General features: G+C 47.4%; 1 protein-coding gene across 1 annotated transcript in view; it reads left to right on the forward strand.

Annotated features, from left to right (window-relative positions):
• Window positions 1-15,923, forward strand: part of LOC144169818 (serine/threonine-protein kinase ULK3-like) — a 39,381-nt gene that overhangs the window by 8,032 nt on the left and 15,426 nt on the right. Inside the window, exons 6-9 of the mRNA XM_077699178.1 lie at window positions 3,351-3,433; window positions 5,419-5,574; window positions 9,750-9,855; window positions 13,777-13,817. Of these exons, the coding sequence (XP_077555304.1) occupies window positions 3,351-3,433; window positions 5,419-5,574; window positions 9,750-9,855; window positions 13,777-13,817 (386 nt within the window). The remainder of the gene's footprint in view (window positions 1-3,350; window positions 3,434-5,418; window positions 5,575-9,749; window positions 9,856-13,776; window positions 13,818-15,923) is intronic.

The raw sequence follows: 15,923 nt of genomic DNA on the forward strand, positions 1-15,923 counted from the left end.
TGATTCGGGCCAGGTTGTCGTGCTGGTGGGATTTGGTTGCGCTATCGTCTAAGAGGCTTTTCAGCATGCTCCACGTCTTGCCGCAGTGCATCTGGCTGTCCGCCTCGTTGCACACTTCGTTCCATTGTTGGGTGCACAGCACCCTGCTGTGGGCTTCTATCTCCCTGTTTAGTTCGGCCACCTTCTTGCGCAGTTTCCTGTTGGTTCGCTGCGTCTTCCACCTTGCCTGTATCGATTGTTTGGCTTCGATGAGGTGGGCCAGTCGGCTGTCGATTCTACCGACGTTGTCTTCTGTCTCGATGGTTCTGGTGGCTTCCTTTTCCTTCTCCATGATTTCGTTTGTCCACTCCTCTATGTCCGTGATGTCCGTCTGCTCGGTGGGTAGCAGCTTTCGGAAGGCGTCCCAATCCGTGTGTCGGTGCTTTCGGTGGCCTCTGTATGTCCCTCCGTTGCACCCGATCGGGATCGTGACTTCCACGATGTAGTGGTCGCTGCCCAGGTTGTTTCCCGTGTTGCGCCACTCGAAGTCCGCCCTGTCATTTTTGCCCTTTCTGACGAAAGTGAGGTCCGGCGTTGTGTCTCTGGTGACCGAGTTGCCGGTTCTTGTGGGCTGGGTCGGGTCCGTAATTAGATTTAGTCCCAGGTCCGTGGAATCTTGCAGCAAGTCTCTGCCCTTTGCTAATGTCCTTTGGTACCCCCACGCTTGATTCTGTGCGTTGAAGTCTCCACATATTATCAATCTGTTGTCCGGTCCCGCGATCTTGCTCGCCTTGTACAGTAGAGCTTTGAATTTCTGCTTCCCGTGCGACGGACTACTGTATACGTTTGCTATGTACGTGCTTTCCTTCTTCTTCTTTCCCGTTACCACTTCCACCATTGTGTGCTCTATCATGCTATTGTTGAGAAGCTCGTGCTCGACAAACGTGATGCCCTTCTTCACCATGGTGCAGACTCCCCTGCCACCCCTCCTGGCCGTTCCCCGGTCTTTGGGTCGACTGGCAACGGATCGGTAGCCCGGAAGTCGGACGTTTTCGGCACGGGTTTCCTGCAGCATGATGATGTCCGGCCTTCTCGTTACTTGTCTCAGGTGTTGTTGCAGTGTCGCTTTCTTTGGGTCGTATCCGTTGCAGTTCCAGTGCCAGGCCAGGAGGCCTCTCATTGCTGTTGCTGGTGCTGCGGTTGTTGTCCTGTCCATGCTTGCTGGAGGTTCGCTATTTGTACTGTTAGTCCTTGTACTGTCGTCATTAGTTGTTGGCACATTTGCTCTAGTGTCCCTAGTCGATCATTAAATGCCTGGAAGGACGCACGGCTGTATTCTTCAAATCGGTTGAATCTGTCTTCCAGGTTGTCGATTCTGTCGCTGAGCTTGCGCTCCTTGAGATTTTCGAATGCTCTTCTCTTTGGTGCCGGTCCAACCGCTGCTGTCGCTCTCGGGTCCATTTCCATTTCTGTTTCCTCCTTCGTTGTTGTTGCTGCTGTTGGTTCCTGTTGCTGTGGTTGCTGTTGCTGCGTTTGCTGTTGCTGTTGCTGTAATTGGGCTTCCATCTTTCTCCGGTTCTCTTCTATGTCCCTGTTGATCTTGTTGATCTTTGCCTCGAGCTCTGCGTATCTCTTTCTCCACGCGTCGTTTTCTTCTTTGAGGGCTCGCAACATTTCGCTCTCTCCTTGGTTTCTCGTGCAGCTATCCGGGCGGCGACTTTGCTGCTGCGACCTTTTGGGTGCCTCCGTTTTTGTCGCCCAGCTGACTCGGTCCTGGGATTGGTATTAGCGCTGGCGACTCGCACTGCGGTCTCGTTTTCGGTCCGCACTTTTATTCGCTATCGGCCGTGATTCTCGGCTGCCCGCTGCGCTGCTTTCTCTTGATGTCATCAACGGCGGGAACTCGCTCGGGGCCAGCTGCTGTCTCTCCTGTTGTTCCGCCATCTTGCGTTCCCATTGTCTCCTCGTCACTACGTAGGGGGTCTTGTACTTGTTTTTACACTCCCTGCCACCTGTTGGGTGCTTCCCTCCGCACAGCTTGCAGTTCGGGTTGCATTCGCTTTCGTGATTTTCCGTCGGGTTGACCGTTCCGCAGTTGAAGCACACCTTCGCATCCGGGTTGGGGCAGACGTCCCTTCTATGGCCTACCTTGCCGCACTGCTTGCAGACATCGAAGTGCTTGCGGTATAGGCTGCATCTCGTGAGTACCGGGCCGTAGCGTACGTAGTTTGGGACCTTTTGGCCTTCAAAGACCACAATGACCGTCGTCGAGTTGCCGATTCTCTGCGCTCCTCTCGCCAGCGGGTTCCTTGGGTTGACGATGTTTCGGTCGATTTCTGCGGGGGTGTCTTCGACGGGAATGCCACGTATGACTCCCTTTAGGCAATTAAAAATTTTCTTTTTTGTAAAAAAAGTTTTTTTTCCTTTTTGACGGAAACCCCATGACACCCTGATCTTAGAGAAAAAATATCAAGCTGGTAATCCAAGTATTTACGGATTTATAAACATTTTGACGAGCCGGAATTTTCGTTTCCTTACCCGCACGGTCGTCATATCCTGTGTCCACTGAAGCTTCGTCTTCTTCATATCGTCCAGCCTAGCGAAATCTAAACAATGGTGGTGTCTATCGCAAGAGGCATACTTGAACAACCCTCAGCCTGAAAACTAGCTGTTTTGGTTTCGTTGGTTAGGCGCTAGAGGATATTATGTGTTGTGTCGTCAAATGACGACGCCAGGGCCGAAAGGGGCTTATCTCTGCAAGAAAAAAATTTAATTCAAGAAAAAAAAAAACAGCTTCATTGGTGCAGTGGAGAATTTAACTTTTAAATGACTATGTAATACGTGCAGACAGAACAAGAGAACAGCTACTTTTGATCGCTTCAAAGAAAACAAGAATGGTTGTGCATGTAGCATTGATGTTTTGGGGCCTACGTAGCTCAGCACCAATGCTTGAAGTGCAAAGCTGCAGTTAATTTATCTGGCAACACATTTTTAGCAGTTTGACCGTTATGATTGCATTTGAGTAGCAGGGTCTGGCTAAGTCGTGCTCTGATGACAAGCCTCCTTGCAGTCAGGGCACAAAGGAGAAGTGAGATTTTAATGGCGTCAATCAAACGCCTCAGAAAGTTAGGTGCAGTCAGCATTTTGTCATGCGATGCTGAAAGGCACATTGGTTGGGCCCTGTGGTGGCAGAGCTGTGAGTAAGAGGCTTGAATCTTCCTGGTTAGTTTGTTTTTTGTGCGCAACAATTTTTTTGAAGGCTCGCATTCGTTGTCCTCTGTTGGAAGGCAGCTGTCTCCACACAAACAACTCTATTATAGTTGAATACAGCAGACATGTTTTCCTGAAATACCGTGGTCGCATTCTTGCAGAATGCCTTTTCGGAGCTGCTCTTTACGCTTCACCTACATTTGAAGAAGTTGCAGCGAAAATCCGAACTGACAAACCCATTCAGGTGAGTGGGTCTCGGAGGGTGTTGTGGATTGTGCAACATCTCCTAAATCTGTATGTGGTTTGCAGTGAATTTGATCATTTGGTAAAAACAGAAATTGTTGATTTCAAATCAAAGCCTTAGTTTTTTTTTTTTTTTTTACAGAAGATTTATGAGGCCTTTACAGGTTAGTGGGAGGGACCATTTGTTTGTTCCAATGTTCCAAGCTATTTTTGTGCCAATTTGTAAAATAAATGTTTATAAACTGAAGAAAGAAAGTCTGGGCAAGGTATGGATTCAGAAAGCTATCATGGTTAACTGAACCCTTGATGCAATAACTGGCACTTTGCAAGTTCAGTTTGCTAGGCAACAGTAGATATGCTCATGTCATTTTTAATGCGCATGAATTCATGGTTTGCCCAGTAGTGACTAAGCTGGTTGAGGGCTCTCGGCTTTCTGACCAAAGCCGAGTCCTTCTTGAGCTTAATTTGAGGATAACTAACTGAGCTGGCCTGCAAGAGCCAGGTTTGTTGTTTTCCATCAGTAGCTATAAACTCACCCTTACTTTCTGCTTCTTGTGCAGGCGCTTTTGCTATTTTGCTTTTAGCTAACTGACATTTGTTAGTCCGTAATTTTGTATTTTTCGCGCTTGGGAACCTGGCTCCAACCTTGTAATTGCATTGGTGTCTAACTGTTGTGACTGTACGTGTTGCAGTGAGAATACGGATATGGTAGTGACAAAAAACAACTAGACAACTGAGAATTCAAAGCAGTAGCTTAACTGTCCAGCACAGCGAAATTATTTTTCGCCAGAAAGCTAGGGGAATTATTTTTATTTATTGCTGTCATCAAATATTTTGGTTACCCTCGAGAGAGACTTCCACTTTGAACTCTGTGTGGCTTAGGAAATTTTGGCTTGGCCTAGAAATTTTACAGCTAAGCTTTCAGCCTCTGATCTCATCTGTGGTCCACCCAAAACGCACTGCAGGGAAGCCGACTTTCTCTGGCGATGATGATCCTGGCTGAAGTGAATGAAAAATTAAAACGGTTCCCGTGGTCGGAATAAAACCGAAATCGGAATCGAAGTCTATTCGATTGCACCACCATTGCGGCACAGTCGAAGTAGTTTGGAGTTGGAGAAGGGTGCATGGACGTGCAAAATTAGATCGAAAATGCCTCCCGCCCCACCCGCGTAACGACGACGACGATCGAACGCCAGGGAAATTCTCGGAACATCCGTATCAGTAGTGAGCGGACCCACATCACACCACCTTACCATATTCATAAAGTAGAAATTGCGTTACCACCATACTAATCATCATAAACATGTAAATAGGGTCCACTCACATCTGGGTTGGTTCGCTTGGTGTTGGACTTGATTTTGGAAAAATTCGCGTTCCCCCATCGTTGTCGTTTTGACAGAGGAGTAATTGATTTCTTTCGCAAAAGACTGCACTCTGTCAGCTACTTTAAACACGTTGGCATGATTTTTAAAATATTTTTTATTTTAAAGTTTGAAAGGCATCATTATGTAGGATTTTATTTTATGGTCACCTGGTTGGTCCTGCTGCATATCAGGGCTTAGAGCACAAAAATAGGTTAATATTAAACAACACATGGTTTTTAATTGACAACTAATTAACAACACATATAATGGGGCTACCAGTCATGTCCCAGTTGGTTTGGGGGTTCGTACTATACGTACAGAGTAAATTTGTCCGAGGTGAAATTTGAGTGCAGTTGGCCTTAGGATAATTGCTTTGTTGTTGTTTTTTTATCGGTACTTAGGAGAAAGAAGCAATTCTAACAGGAATTCGAAGCTGTCAGAGAAAGAAGCATTTTTTGACTTTATTTGACAGCTCTGCCATCAAGTTTGAAACCATAGTTGGAAGTGTAAATTTATTTCCCATTTTTTGTCTAATCTATCTTCTTTCCAGGTATAGTTCTGCCCAATAGCTATCTTAATTGCAATGTGAGTAACGTCTTCCCTTCCCTTGTGCTGTTTGTAGCTCCCTGAGGGAAAAACGGTGTCCGACTCGTGTGCTGATCTGCTCCTAAAACTTCTCCAGCGAGATCCCAAGCAGCGGATCGGCTTTGAGGAATTCTTTGCGCACCCTTTTGTTGACCTGGAGCACGTCCCCAGCACGGAAACACTTAAGAAGGGGGTGAGCAGCCCTGCTTACATGCTGGATGAGCGTTGATGGGTGGCAAGTAATTTAAAACAACATCCAAATCAGTGAGCAGTCATTTCCTGCAGGATATTTTCAGTACAAATCAATCTTATGACTGTTGTTAACTTAAAGTGAGCTTGGTGTTTGGCTTTTGTGTTTGGGATTGCATGTGTGACATTTACATTGTTTGCTGTTTGTTCAGGGGAGGTGCACTGCTATGCATTGCCTCCAACTTTTTGCGGCCTCACTGGCCTAGTCCAGCGAGCTTTGCTGTGCATGACAGTTGACCTTGCAGTGATATCACGTGTAGCTGCATGCCGCTGCGAGCGAGTGAGGGAGTGAGGACGCTGGTCCATCTGTGCCGAAGTTGTATGCGGGGTCCCAGTGGTGAAAGCAGCAAACTGCGTTGGACCATACTGCAGATGTCACTCGGCTTACTTAGGAGTTGAAGTGGAAACATGAGTACGAGCGTGCAAAATGGCAGACTGAAACGAATGAAGAACGGGAACTTCAGCGAGCTAAGCATCGGGAGAAGGATGCAGAAAGACGACGGCGACGAGCTTTAGAGGCACACAGCTACACGTGATATCACTGCAAGGTCAACTGCCTCGCCTTCTACTTTGACAGCGGCTTCGGAAACTGACGAAACAATGGTAGTGAGAGCTCACACTTTGGAACGTTCGACTAGCCATATTTTTCGGTTGGCAAACTGCGCTTCGGCTGCTCTCACTTCCATAACCGGGCCCAGTCGAGCTAAACTGCAGCAATTTTTTCCGTGGTCTAGAATATGCTTTGTATAATACAGAGTCTGAACACCATTTCTCTGTGTGGGCTCAGTGCTTTTGAAGCTATGAGAGGTCCAGAGGGGATGGCAAAAATGTGCTGCAGATAGTAGCCTCCGAGCACACCACCTTTTCCTCCTTATGGTTGTGAAGACACATATGAACATTGTGACTCACTGCATATGATAACTTCATCTTTCTGTTCACTCATGCCCGCCATAGCTCTGCCAGCCCTGTTAGAGAAGCATAGTGTATTGTGGGTTTTTTTGTCGACCGTTTCACCATTTTTCTTGGCTTGGATTACGAGCACATAAAAGGAGGTGTGATGAGCAAATCCAAATCGTACTGCTTACGCCCTTAAAGGGATAGCCAACCACTCTTTGTGGAGTGCATGTCCTCTGGCTCATATGAAAGCTTGCATTTTATATAGTGGGGCAACCACAAGGAATTTCTATATAAATTGGCAAAAAAAATTTTAATTTGGAACTAAACCCTCTGAAGCCTGATAGGGGACACCTTGTAGTGTCTAATTGTGATGCTGCCATTTGTATGCAAACAGCTCGATTGATTTCAATGCACAATTCAAAAGCCGCTTAAAGGAATAAGCAAGAACTGTATTTTATTATTGTTTTAGCTAGTGACAAGTTTCGTGGGACTGGGTCATGCCAGTAGTGGTCTCGGGAGGAGAATCATGTGTAATGTCATTCACAGACCAAAATCCCATCTACCGTGGTTGTGGAAATTAAGCTTACAGTGTCAAGAATGACCACCTGCACAAAATACAAACAAAATCATCCACCAACACGCAGAATGTTTGGGGTGTCTAAAAGTGACAGGGGTGTTCTTAACTCTTTCACTGTTGGGTGTTTCTGGCCGCGACCCACCCCCAGTGTCGGCTTAGTTTCCGAAATACAAGGGAAGGAACATAGGGATTTATTTGACTATGATAGCATCCGGAACGTAACGCATCAAAAGGAAAGAGCGTAGGTGGGAAATCGCCTTTCTTCCAGATATTTTTAGTTCGCCGTGCACCCTTCTGGGACAACGACCCCACCGTTTCAACATCAGAATCTGACGGTGCGGAACTGGCACCCCTTTCTCGGATGAGAAACTTTCAGAATGTGAATCCAAGCTCCATTCGTATTCAGATTGGTATCAAAGAACCATCGCTGCTATCCGCAGTCGAATGCCCTGCGTGGTCAGCCATCCGGAAGTAACCACGTGCATGCAGGGAGCACTTTCAGCAGCCCGCACAACACACAGAAATGAACGAGTGAAAGCCGCAATTGAGTCATGATCGGTCTGTTGGAGAGGCAACGGTGCGCTGGGCTGAACTGGCACGCCGTAGCAGACGCGGGAACAGAATAAAAAAATACCCAGAACCCTGTTGCAGATGGCACAACAACCCTTGCACCCGAATAGCACGCGTGCTGCATGTTTACTCATCCCATCAGAATACAGGGCACGGAGCAACCAAGCCCACAGCAAAAGGTGGGTGCGGTGGCTCCGGACTCTTCAATATATTGCTGCGAGAGCTAGTGAGGGAAAATATGAGCTACTAGAAAGATTCGACAGATGACGCAAACAGTCCAGGCGCGCCCACTTTGCACTATGGCGCGAATTTTTGGAGGCACAATGGAGAACGTACCGGTACGTCAGTGAGACTGTGGAGGGGAAATGCGAAAACGTACCGGTACGTCAGTGCCAGCGAAAGGGTTAAGAGTGGGTCTGCACGGGGCAGGTTTATAATGTGTATAGCAGTGATGGAGGAGCGCAAGTTAGCACCAGTAGAACAAACAGGCAAAGACGGGCATGTGAGTGACATTTTTCAGGTTGGTTGTCTCATGTGTCTGAGGTGACGCCCGTGTGCTTGCTTTGCATGTTTTGGCATGCGTGGCTTCTTCACACAGCTTCAGCGCCATATGGAGAAGTCAGCATGATATTCCTGCTTTGTAGCTGAGCAAAGGGGGAAGGGGCTTTAGACTAGGTAAACGCCAGGTGTAGTCCGATCCGATGAGTAGACTTAGTCCGTGCTCTGAATACACACCTAAATGTCTTTGTTCATTAGCAAATACCTTGCCCTGCCTCTGCAGTTCATGCACGATGGGGCCAATACATCTTGGCAGATGACGGATACCACTATTGCCTCGATAGGGTGGACGTCTGTAGCGTGCTGGCTGCGAAGTGGGTCTTGCGTGACTTTGCGCTTCTGCACGCACACCGTAGGGGGACATCCAAACATGTTGAAGGCGATCATCATCTCGTTCACTGCCTTCAAACGCAGCTTGGTTGCGAGATCTTCGGTAATAAAGGATCACTGGCTTCCGCCATCGAGTATACCCCGAACCAGTTTGCTTCTCCCGTCGTGGCTCAGCCATGCTCGGAATGTCTGGAGGTACACTCTGTTGTTCTTAGCACAAACGTCTTGCTGTTCGTTCCCTCCAGCGGTTCGAGCTGTGGCCGAGACGCAAATTGTAGTTCCCGGCGCACCTTCGGCCGCACTGTTGTTCTTAAATGAAGGGTCGCACATGCTGGTTGCATGCCTCCCGTGGCACGACGCACAACTCAATCTGGCCTTGCAGTTGCTCACTTAATGACCCTTAGAGGTGCACCTAAAACATTGTCTGTCCTTTGGGAGGTGCTCTTTCTTAGTGGCCAGAGAGATGCCGCTGGTGCATGAGCGTGTGCTGTGCTTCTTAGAACAGCAAAAGAAACACTCTTCTTAATGGTCAGCGACGTGTAATGCTGACGCCATGAGAAGATTGTTACGCTGCTTCTCTGGACGGTTGTCATCGAATTGTCGTTGGGGCAACAACTCCTACGTCTATTGTGGGTGTGCAAGCTCTGCCAGAACTGGGAGTGGTGAAGACATGCGATCACCCAGTAGTGCAGCCATGTTCGGGAAAAATGAAAATGAGAGAGAAATTTAGTGGGGAAAAAGAAAAAGAAAACTTTTGCAGCCCTCGGTGATAAAGGCACTTTTTTATTTTATTTGTATCATGCCAATGGTCGGTGCGTTGGTGTAAATTTAACACCAACCTTCATCAAGCATCCTGTCCCAATGTGATTCGCCTCGTGTGTCATTCATTCATTTTTCTGCTGCTTAGACTTATTGGGCAGTGTATATGCTGCTTGTGGATAGTACTTGTTCGTCATCATTACTAATTTTAACTGTAAAGCTGCACACTCAAGTGGTGGCCAGGAAAAAGATAGACACTGAATACAAAAAAGCTACGCTTTCACTACAATCTTTCTCATAGTGACTGGTGTCTCCTTATTACAGTACAGGGCCCAATCGCCTCGAGCATGCTGCCTTGTTTCGGCTTTGTCTTTGGCTCCAACTTTGGCTTGATCTAAGTGTCGTCTTCCCATGCCCCCACCATGCAGGCTTCCCTGATTCAGCAGGCAGTGGCCAAGGACGGCCAAGGCCGGCAGAGGGAAGCCTTGACCCTCTATTGCCAGGGACTTCAGTACCTCTTACCTGTGTTACAAAGTGAGCCACCTTTCCTTGCATGCGCTTTGTTTTAGGTGCAGAGCACTTTAGTGGCTCGCCTTGTCGTTGTAGATTGCTCGCTGGACCCAAGTAGAGCCACACGGTATTCCATCGTCGCGGCATAACCCATAAGTGTTCGAACCTCATTAACCACTGGCACTTGTCATACATCTCCCCGTTGTTTAGCGCAAAGAAAACTGTAGGTACATTTGAGGCAAAATATACGTAATTAAATGGCAGCACCCACGTTCACTTAGTTAGGAATGCTCGTTGGGTTGGTTTTTACGATAGTAAGCGAAAAAAGTGGCTGTGCAATGCCGGCACGTGTGGGAGGAAAAGCAAGCACAAAAAGAACAGAACGCCCGCTGACGCAGTTTCAGGCAGGGGGTGTCTGAGCACCGCGAAGGTGGGAAATTTGAGCTGCATTAGGTGGTAGCAGTGAGTGGATAATGGCGCTACAGCCCGTTATGGTGAATTACTGCTCTGCACTTCCGACAGCTTTCACATTGAGTGGAACGGCTTTAATTTTTTTCTCATGCTCTGTACCTGGGGTGCCGTGTAGTTTTCAGGCCATTTATATTGCACTGTTAGGAGAGCGGTAATGATAATTGCATTAGGCCCAAAAATGCACTACCGAACTGGATGCATACATCTGAAGTTAGAATGCAGACGTTAGAGCAATCTCAGTTTAGCACCTGCCTTGCACGTGTGATGAAATCATTGTTACATCATGCATAACAGGGCATTTCAAGACAATTCAGTTCCTTGTCCACAAATATCTACTAGTTATACTGGTTGCAGCAGCACATTAGAGTACTAGCATACTAGCAGCTACAGTACTTACTACAGTTGCTAGTGTAATTGCAGTTTAATGGGCCTGCAAGTTGGTGATTACGTCCACTAATTTCTGCCATTTGCACAGTACTGCAAGCATGCAGTGTTGTTAATGAGCTGCTGGGCACTGGCTGTTCCCTAAGTGGGTTTTATTTTGCTGTCTACTTTTTGGCCTTGTGTGACATCCAATGCAGTGTAAATGGTGACACAGTGTGCATTGTGCAGCAAAAACTGGCAAATGGCATTCTATCTGGAAGTCTCGGTGATAGTGAAGGCAGGGCAGAGCATTGTTTTGTGGCAAAGTCAACCTTACCGGCACACCTAGAGTGATAAAGAATGTGTGGTCTGTGGAAAGAAAACAAATAATTCGTCACCTTGTGTTTGAATGTGATTGCATCCATCCAAATTCTTATGAGAGAAATTTCTTTTTTTACAAAGTTGTAGGGCTTGAAGGTAATATGGAGAAAGTAGAATATCTGGTGGAAAGTGGGATGTGGAATATCTGTCTTACCTTGTTTTCTTCGTCCACGTCTAGTTTGCGCCACGTTTTCTTCTTTCTTTAAAGTAGGAGGCTGTAGAGGTGACTAAGAGAAGTTTGAGATGCTGGTGGAAGAATAGCACCCATGGGAATACCGCCTAGGGCAGCTACAACCTGTGACGTACAAAATTTGATTTGAGCCTGCTGCTAATAGCAGTGCTAGAATTTAACATGCGTGGATTCTTTGGTGAGATGGAACACATCATCACCCCGATAGGAAGGGGATGCCAGAATAATCAATCAATCAATCACTCAACCCTGTTCTAGTGCACAAATTGTGTGTCTGCATTTGTAACCTTATCTCTCCACGCATCCTTAACAATCATGCGCCTCTCACTGCTTTACTCGGCTTGTGCTATTTTTAACATTGCACAGTAACTTAAATGCAGTCACTCTTATTTAAGCAACAGCAGTCAATAGTTTATTATAAAGGGTACATTTTCTTGCTGTGCACGTGATGCTGTGTGTTCATTGAAGGTATTACAGTAATGTGCAGCTGAGTGCACATCTGAAAAATAAAAATGCATTTTGCCGGGCCAGAAGTTTTGGGTATTGAGCTTAGGCTGTTTTGATCCTGAAATGAAAGTTGTAACTGCTTGATGACACAAGTCCAGGCGAATATTAAAGAGCACAAGGTGGTCTAATTACCATATTTACTCGAATCTAACGCGCACCTTTTTTCCGGAAAAATAGGTCCCAAAATCGCATGCGCGTTACAATCGAGTACGACTGAAAACTGCGGTGCCGTATGGTCGTATTGCCATTGATGTTTCAAGATGGCCGCTTGACTACTGAACGTATAGCCAGCACTTCGTAGTCAGGCATCTTTGCCTTTTTTTGTCAGTCTGCGCAGTCTTTTTTTGAGTTCCTCTCTTCTTTCCGCCATGGAATTTCCCAATGCGAAGACACGGCGGGTTCACCACGATGCTGCGTTCAAGAAAAAAGTAATCTTGTGCGCGGACAGCGATGAAAATCGGGCCGCGTCACGTGCGCTCAGTGTTCCGGAGACTAGCATTCAGGACTGGCGCAAGCAGAAAGAGAAAATTTTCGTGAGCAAGGCGACAGGGAAAGGGTTCAGTGGACCAAACGGGGGGCGATATCCCCAAATAGAAGAGCCGCTGGTGGAGTACGTGCAGCAGCAGCGAGCGGCTCAAAGACCCGTAATGACAGAGCTGCTGAAGATTCAAGTGATGCAGCTGACGTCGCAGCAAGGACTAATGCGGAAGGAGTTCAAGGCCAGCAGGTGCTGGATAACAAATTTCATGAGCGAAAAGGCTTCTCACTTTACCGGCGGATAGGCATATGCCAGAAGGTGCCGGCAGAGTTTGAGGAAAAACTGGACACATTTCAGCAGTACATCTTGAATTTGCTCCGCAAGAACAACCACGTGCTCGGGCAAATCGGCAACGCGGATCAAATGCTGCTATACTTCGATATGCCCGCCACCGCAACGATGGAGAAGAAGGGCCCCAAGCAAGTTCGTGTGCTATCCTCTGGCCGTGAAAAAAACGAGTGACGGCAATGCTTTGCTGCATTGCGGACGGGCACAAGCTTCCCCCTTACGTAATATTTAAATGCAAGACACTCCCGAAAGGAATCATGTTCCATGGTGGCGTGATTGTGCGCGCAAACGAGAAGGGGTGGGATGACGACAGACTTGGTGGCCGATTGGATCGACCGCGTGTGGTGGAAGCGACCCGGCGCAAGCTTGGGCCTGCGCGCGATGCTTGTTCTGGACGCGTTCAAGTGTCACCTCGACGAGTGCATCAAGGACAAGCTCGCCGCTTGCAGCACTGACCTTGTTGTGATTCCCGGTATAATGATCTTGCAACTGCAGCCACTGAGCGTTTCGCTAAACAAGCCGGTCAAAGACCGGATTCAGGCACTCTACACTGAGTGACTTGTTGGTGATGGCCAGGAACTGACACCAAGCAAGCGGGCTTCTCTGCAAGACTTCGCTGGATGGGGGAAGGATGCCTGGTGCACGATCCCACCTACCATGGTGAGCAAGGCATTTAAGAATTGCGGAATTTCCAATGCTATGGATGGCACTGAAGACAACATGTTTTGGGCCATCGAGAGCGAGAAGGAGTTGTCTGACAGCAATGACGAGTGATAACGTACCGCGTGCCGCTGGTGTTGCCCAATGGCGCTGCCCCGGACCGTCGTCGCGGTGGCTGTCGTGACGGCGATAACCGGCACATTTTATTTCATGCCACCTGTGTAATAAACCTTGCTTGTTCGAAGTGAGAAAAAGTTTAATTTTTGTATTACATAATCAAAGTTTAGTGTGCGTTACAATCGAGGACATAGCGTTTTTTTCTTCGGACCGCGAAAAATGGGTGCGCGTTACAATCGAAGGCGCGTTAGATTCGAGTAGATACTTTAATTTCTAGCAATCCTCACTTCATAAGTAGTCTGCTATCCTCACATCATTAGCAGCCTGCGTGTAGCTTCATTGCGTTACAATGTCCAAAACTTGGTGTTTGAGTTGTACTGACGATAGTATGTTTACACCACCAGCAACAGATGTCTCTGTTCCATTCCAGATGAGAGTGATGTGGAGAAGTGGAAGTCACTGCAAGCAAAGGTGAGCATCTTTCTATTTGTCAGATGTCTATCCACAATAAAAGGATATGTTTCGGAATAGGAGTTTTTAAAGTGGCGCAAAAGTTAGAGCAAAAGAACTTCCTGTCGCGGGAAGTGACGCAGAAAGGGAGCCCCCATAACTGGGTGCCCATTCGCTGGACTAATCGCGAGCAACTGCCATGAGTGCGAGGAGCGAGCTATGCCCATGCCCGTGTACTTGAGCAAGCTGCTTCCTTTATTATCATCCTCAACACATACCAAGGTGTGCAAGATCCAGCACTATAAAAACAAAAGGGAGGTTGTGCCCAGTCACAGTGAATGCAGTCATGTACGATGGATAAAACAGGTGGTTAAATTCAGCACTACGAAGATCAGGAGGAGCACTGCGACAAAAGTGCGGCAGCGAAATAGAATAAAAAATTGGCCGCGTATCTGCTTCTTTCGTTGCAAATGTCGTCAAAAGACGATAGTCTTTATCAACTTTTGCAAAGTAAATGCCTCCCTTCGCTTTCCCGCTCACCTCTTATGTTGTTCCTCTTGCGTCGCGCTCCTCCCAAGGTAAAGACGCCAAAGGTTTGCTTAAATGATTTTAAATTTCCTGCGTTCCACTGCACTAAACCAGGTGTCTCGATGCCAACGCTGCCGTACGGCGAAGACGCGCGTGAATCGAGGCGCCCTACTTCAACGCTTATAGAACCGCGTTTCCCTACTCCACGTGCGTTGCAAGCAGAACGTGGAACATATCTAGTGGAACCTTTCGTAACTGTTGCCGGTTGATTCCTTAAAATGCTGCAAGAAGCTATAGTGGCGCGGGCGACAGCAGGCGAGGGCGAAATGAATTTTTTTTCTGGAGTTGATGAAGTATTTTATTTCGCCAAAGTCAAGCATGTATGATTTTTTATAGAGGAACACTGCAAACATCACTTCTGGATTAATTTGTTGTCTTATATTTGCGTAATGTCTTGTTCGTCTTCAAGAATGTTGACTGGTATGAACATTACACCGGACTTAGATGGGTAGATTTAGCTGTGACTATATAAGACTATTGCGCCAGCATTGTTTTAGTTTGGCCGGGTGGCTGAATCGAGTCACAGACAGACAGACATACAGACAGACCAAAATTTCTGGGTTTAAGTAGCCCAAGAAAGACTATCGTCTTTAAAAGTGCTTGTAGAGCTGGCGCCATGCAGTGTGAACATCTCATCACACACACCTAGTCCGCCCACAGAACTGATACCTAGATATTGGAAGCAGTACACAACCTTCTTCAGAGTGCCAGGAGTCGTCTGAGATGTCGGAGATGATGGCATTTTGCACTCTGGAGCATAATGAGTAGTTTGATTCGGAGGCCGCAGACAACGACAGCATCAGGCTCATCGGGTGGATACTCTTCCACTGGTGCATGTTTCGGGCGATGTAGTGGAGCTCCAGTAGCTGCTCTGTCAACATGGTCACCTTCAAAGCACTCAAAGCCACGAAGAAGTTCCACCGAGAGCGTGTCAACAGACAGCTATTTTTACCAGTTCTTCAGGCCTGGATTGTGCCAAAGCTCTAGAGTGCATACGACATGGTGATGTTCCCGACATGAAGATGATGGCCCAGGGCATTTGTGGTAGACTTCATTTCACTTGAAGATGCGGTTCTTGAGTTGGAGGTTGTGGAACTCGAATGGCAGCCGAAATACCAAAGTCACCAGTAAGTAGACCACCATGAACGCACTCCCCAAACGTAGTCAATGTAAGTAATGTCCGGTGCGTCTGCCTCCTCTGGTCGCCTCCTGGTGTGCCCTTACCTCTGATGTCGTACGGGAATTCGCCCTGCTCGGGCTAACGCCTCAGATTGACGAACTCAATCTTAGTTTGCCCCTGGCAGGCACGCGTGTAGCCAGAGTAGGTTGCCATGGCTGGTAGCTGAGCACAGATGACCACCCATTGTGAGCTGCATGGATAAAGACGGTGAGAAGCGTCACCATGCCTCTGGAACAACGATCTTGGTAGCGGATATGGGAGCTTCCAGGATCTTTTCGAGAGGGTGCCAAGTGCGGCATTAAAGCGGAATGGTTACCATTCATGAGTCCGCCGCTACCAGGATCCTTTGGTGGTTCACA

Source organism: Haemaphysalis longicornis, unplaced genomic scaffold (assembly GCF_048455015.1).
Source record: "Haemaphysalis longicornis isolate Haplotype H1 unplaced genomic scaffold, Haemaphysalis longicornis Haplotype H1 scaffold_2, whole genome shotgun sequence".
Taxonomy (NCBI): Eukaryota; Metazoa; Arthropoda; class Arachnida; order Ixodida; family Ixodidae; genus Haemaphysalis; species Haemaphysalis longicornis.